At 35.0% G+C, this 5,593-nt stretch overlaps 1 protein-coding gene across 1 annotated transcript; it reads right to left on the bottom strand.

The window, feature by feature from the left end:
• Positions 1 to 1,620: 1,620 nt before the first annotated feature.
• On the bottom strand, positions 1,621 to 5,169 carry LOC145045665 (uncharacterized). Its single transcript, XM_078993985.1, has 5 exons — positions 3,876 to 5,169; positions 3,535 to 3,650; positions 2,922 to 3,465; positions 2,704 to 2,804; positions 1,621 to 2,090 (listed from the first exon to the last, which is right to left on the bottom strand). The coding sequence occupies exons 1-5, from the start codon at positions 4,968 to 4,970 to the stop codon at positions 1,658 to 1,660; spliced, it is 2,289 nt and encodes a 762-aa protein (XP_078850111.1). The 5' UTR covers positions 4,971 to 5,169; the 3' UTR covers positions 1,621 to 1,657.
• Between the last annotated feature and the right edge of the window lie 424 nt (positions 5,170 to 5,593).

Genomic DNA, 5,593 nt, shown 5'->3' on the forward strand with positions numbered 1-5,593 from the left:
AAATTTGACAATAATAAGATCATACAGTTTGGTTTCTTCTTGAAGTTAATGATATGAATCGCTAGAACGATTCATACATTGGGCTAAATGCGATTATGTATATCAAACTCTTTCCTTGTAGCTTAAAGTTAAATTTAGTACATGTATTCTGAAGAAATTCTGAAAGAAAGAAACGTAGAAAGTAAAACATAAACAATTTTTTTAAGGGTTAATGATCTAGAAAGTTAACAAACTTTGGTCTTTGTCTACATATAGGTAACTATGTTTTTTTGTACACATTTGACCATTGAACTTGTTTGACCTGTCCAAAATAAGGTAATATGAATGGTAATTAGCGGTAGATTACCCTATTATGAACAGGTCAAACAAAACAACAAGTTTACCGGTTAAATGTGTACGAAAAAAACATTGCTACCTAAATATGGAGAAAAACCAAAGTTCCTTGACTAGTTTGGTAATATTGGGTTCTTTATGCTAAGTGCAATATGTAACATGGAATTGGGATACCAGCTCTTTGTGTTTAAGAACATGGTCAGGTCTTGGGTTAGTTTAGGCCCAACTAGTTAGGGGCTAGGTTATATACACTTAAGGGGCTAGGTTGTATGCATTTTAGAGACATGGCAGCACAACCTAGCCAATGATTAGTTGGGCGTGATTGGATTGGCCCAAGCCAAACCTAATTGTCCGTTGACCTAGATTTATAAATAGAACACCTCCTCCATGAGGATGATATCTCATTCTCTAACATAAGCCTCCACTTTATACATATAGTCTTCCTATCAAGATGTTTCTCCATCCAGGAGAAACTATCTCTTCATACACCATAGTTGTCAATAGCGACCATAGCGGTCACTATAGCGAATAGTGTAGCGCATAGGTATAGAGTCGCTATTGAGTGTTTAGCAATAAATAGCGAGGTAAATAGCAACATTAGGTTTTTTTTCCTCCTTTTTAACAGATAAATCACAATAAAAGCGATAAGGGTTGAAGTTTTGAACGTTTTTAGCTAGTTTAGTGGCTTGTTTCCTTATTTATTGATTATAAATTTATAATAACTATAATAGTTGAACATAATAAATATTTTTAATTTGTTTATGCATATCGCTAAATACGAAATAGCGTTCGCTATTTGATCGCTATCGCTACATAGCATATAGGTAGCTCGTCGCTATTTACCACTATTCACTATCGATAACTATGTCATACACATCGATGTAACTTGACTATCGGAATCCTTGAGACAGTTCTAACAGTTTTTTATATGATGGCACCTAAGAATCAAGTCAAAAATATGCTAACAACACCTACACTAGATTGGACATAAACCCGATAGCCCGACTCCATGTCACATTAGTGGGTATTATAATTACTTGCACTTAGCATAAAGAATCCAATATTACCAAAATGTGTAAGGAACTTTGTTTTTTTACCATATTTCGTACACATTTGACCAGTAAGCTGGTTTGAAGTGTTCATTACCAGTCAGATTATCCTATTTTGAACACGTCAAACAAGTTCAATGGTCAAACGTGTATGAAAAAAACATGGTTCCCTACACATGTACAAAGACCAAAGTTCATTACCTTTCTAGGTCATTAACCCTTTTTTAATGCCCAACCATTCATGCATAAGAAAGCCTTTTACAACTAATTTGTGTCTAATTACAAGGTCTGAACTCAATGCCTTGCACAATAAGCCCTTTAAGCGATTGGTCAATGGGAAAGTTGATTGAAAGTTTTACAAAACTCGAGGGAGTTTGTGTAAGTTGTTCATCTATTTGTACCTCCATCCAACCATCTTTCCTTTGTTGTGGAAGGCCTTTTATTTTGGGTCTATTCAATGGGTTGTGAGTATTTTCATAAGCCTTTCGTCTAATGATTGGAGTTTGAGGACTAATCAAATAGATATATCGTGAGGTTGATAATGACTGACTAGTCCTCCACACTTTCAAAGGAGGCTCAAATCCAGAATGGTTTTCTTGTAATTTGTAAACAAGGTAAGCTCCATAACATGTTTCAGATGACAATATATTGGACGTATTGCAACGTATAGTAAAGCTACAAGTAGGATCAAAAGCTACTTCTTCAAATCTGCAAAAAGACATTGCGTAATTTTATAGAAATGCTAAGTTTTATTGAAAGTTTAAACTATCCCAGGACCCTTGAGGTATTTATTTGTTAATTACCCGTACGCAAAATGTAGAGAATTGGGCCATGTCTACCAAAAATAAGTTAGCTTATGATAATTTATTGTTTGGTAAAACCACAAAAATAGCTTATAAACTAGCTTCAGAAAGTTTATAAGCTATCATAACTGATAAGTAGCTTATCATAGCTTATAAGGTAGCTTTTTGATAAGTTAGCTTGAGATAGTTTATTGATAAGCTAGCTTATAAGCAAAGGTCGTGTTTGGCGTGCCATAGCTTGATGATAAGCTAGCGTCGGAGTTTTTTTTTTTTTTTTTTTTTAATATACCCCTTAATTAATTATAGAAACACATTTTTTAAATGTTATTTTATTTCTTTCGGTTAGCATTTCAACTAGTTTTATCAAACATTATTTTTTATGAGCTAGTTTTTTGTTTAAGAGCTAGCTTTTTCAGCTAGTACGCCAAACATATTCTAAAAGTTGGTTTTTTAGTTAGTGCGCCAAACAGGGATTTATTACAAGATAAAAGACTGGGAGTGGCAGAAGAGAATAGAACCTTGATTCGGGTAAATATCGCCAACTCCACTTTTTTCTTTTCAAAGCCGCCGTTGCTGGTAGCATAATACATTTATTCCCATCTTTGTCGAGAGAAAACCACTGACATTTATTAATATCTATGTAAGTACTTGTTTGAGAATTCTGTAGTTTTCCACAACAACTATATATAATATATTTACATATTTGCAGCACGTGATAGGGAAATAGCAAATTTACCTCTTCGCCTTGGATCTGGATAAGGAACCCTTTGCAAAGAATAGAATAAAGTTCCTTCTTTGTTGTCCAATGCAACTTATCTTTTGACCACTTGATTATGGTTTCATAATCACTAGGTAATTTTTCTTTCCAATATGCATCTGAATGAGACATGTCCTCCTGCATATCTACCTCCCTCTCATCCTCCAATTCTTGATGTTCTAGAATTTGTTGGCTTACTATTTCCACGGGCTGAAACTCAATGCCTTCTACTAACAACTTATTCCAACATTTAAACGCAATTTCAAGATCAACATTTCTGTTGTCGCTAGTAAACTGATACAATTCAGCTGTCAACCATCCATCTTCTCTCGTATCTGCTAAGTACAAACTAGAAGATTCTGTTTCCCCAGCCAGTATGTACTCGAGGTGTGAATTGGTAGAATCTGAGTCGTATAAACAGAACACAAGGTTTACTGCGTATGTGATATGTGGAGACAAATATTGTGTTTTGACACGTATTTTGAAATCCGAACAAATTTGTGTATTCATGTGGTCTGTAAATCTGCAACAAAGGTGCAAAGAATAACATAAAACTCTATAGTCACTAATAAAAAGGATGGGGGCAACTTACCTTGATTTTTCCTTAGCATAAAATTCAATATACTGTGGTGCAATGGTAATTGAATAGAAACACTCTGCTGCGGATATCATTTCACAATGCTCTCCATTCTTATTTAACCAAAACCACTGTCCATTAAAAATTAAAAAGAACTCATGTTAGAGTAGAGAGCTTCTTTGTTTTACATCTTATATACGTGGATTTTAGTATTGTGATTGTGGTTGAAATGTGGTTAAGTAGAAAGTCATTTAATTAGTTACATCATCATTCTTTGTGGCAAATGCATTGTATATTTTGCAAGAATTGTTTTGTGAAATTCCTTAAAACTACAATTAAGCTATACATATAATTACCGTTTTGCCCTGGTTAAGGAAGATTCCTTCAGAGAGAAGAATTTCTATTTCCTCTTCGGATCTGTATGCTAGAGAAGGGACCTCAGTCTTACACATCTCTTTCGTTTTTTTAAACTGTGCTGACTTACGCACCTCTTCATAGTTCATTTGTGGTTTGGCCTCTTCAAAATTCTCTTGAAACCGAAGCGCAATATTAAGTTCTTCCACAACACGATACATCTCTGGTCGTTTTTCACGGGATTTCTTCAAACATTGATAGGCAATGGATGAATATGTTTCCAATGACCTCGGATCCATCTTTTCCTTCATATCTTCAAAGACAATCTTATCCAATTTCTTTTGTTTGTAGCTCTTTTTCCACATACGCACGAAACTCTTGAAATTACCATTGGTATTTTCAAAGCATAGTTTCCCACACAATACCTCAAACATGACCACACCAAAAGAGTAGACATCAGACTCTTTTGTTACGACACTTGTCTCCATATACATCGGATCTACATACCAGAAGGTACCCGCAACATTGGAGATAAGAAATGTATGTTGCTGATTTGCAGGGCCTAATTTCGAGAGTCCCATGTCAGAAATTTTCGCATTCCAATTCTCATCGAGTAAAATGTTGGAGCTTTTTATATCACGATGGAGAACTCTTTCTTGTGTCTCCTTCGGATCATGAAGGTAGCACAATCCTGTTGCAGCCCCAATACATATAATGAGACGTTGTCTCCATGTGAGACTAGTACTTCTTAGATAGCGATCAAGGCTTCCATGAGAAGCATATTCGTACACAAGGATCTTTTCACCATCTTCATCGCAAAATCCCATGAGAGAGATGAGATTTTCATGTGTGTAGCGTGAAAGAAGCAAGATCTCTTTCAAGAACTCGGGGTCTCCTTGCCCATACTTGCGATCTAGACGCTTAATTGCAACCTTGATTATATGATCCTTCTCCTTGGAGTTAGAGAGTACTCCTTCATACACTTTCCCAAATCCACCTTTTCCGATAAGTTTTTTGTCATCAAAGGTGTTGGTGGCTGACTTTATCTCTTCAAGTCGGATTGCAAGATGTTGAAACTCGTTGAGGAAGGTCTCCATTATTATTTTGATCAAACGGATACTAAGATGTTCAAACACCTCCTAACCACATATTTAACAACCACAAGAAGATTATTAATCTCAACTTCTTGGAAAAGAGTTTAATTATAGAGAGATTTTAATAAACCTTTTCATAAACCAACACGAGAATTGAGAATAGAGAAAAAGATTACAAAACTTGAACAGAAGAACATTAATGAAATACATAGAAAGTGGAAGCAGAAAATATCTAAGTTTCGAAAAGTAGTCCAGATTACCAGATATAAGCTGCACTCCTGACTCCTTGCAGACTGGTCCTCCAGGTTCCAAAATTATATCTTTTACTCCCTCAATTTAATTAGTAACCACGTACTTCAAGACAGCCACATCGGTATTTTCAGAATCAGTCCCTTATCAACAAATTCTTCACAAAACAAGTCAAGTTAGACACACCTTAACCTTTTATTAAATAAGATTGCGTAGTACTGAAATATTCACACATTTCAACAAAATGCAGATAATGTTGTCCACGTTTTTCATACAACACCCTTTTGGTATCAATATTCATTCACGACTTTATACAAGTAACAGAGCTACATAATATTAATGAAAAGATTTGCCAATCTCAATCACACAATTATACT

Source organism: Lactuca saligna, chromosome 5 (genome assembly GCF_052625555.1).
Source record: "Lactuca saligna cultivar CGN05327 chromosome 5, ASM5262555v1, whole genome shotgun sequence".
NCBI lineage: Eukaryota > Viridiplantae > Streptophyta > Magnoliopsida > Asterales > Asteraceae > Lactuca > Lactuca saligna.

Bases quoted from the DNA above. Each gene is read 5' to 3' on its own strand.
- LOC145045665 (XM_078993985.1), bottom strand. From the start codon at position 4,970: ATGGAGACCTTCCTCAACGAGTTTCAACATCTTGCAATCCGACTTGAA. The intron at 2,805-2,921 runs GTAAATTTGCTA...AATAAATGTCAG, and splicing joins TCCAGATCCAAGGCGAAGAG to TGGTTTTCTCTCGACAAAGA. The intron at 2,091-2,703 runs GTTCTATTCTCT...GTCTTTTTGCAG, and splicing joins CGATATTTACCCGAATCAAG to ATTTGAAGAAGTAGCTTTTG.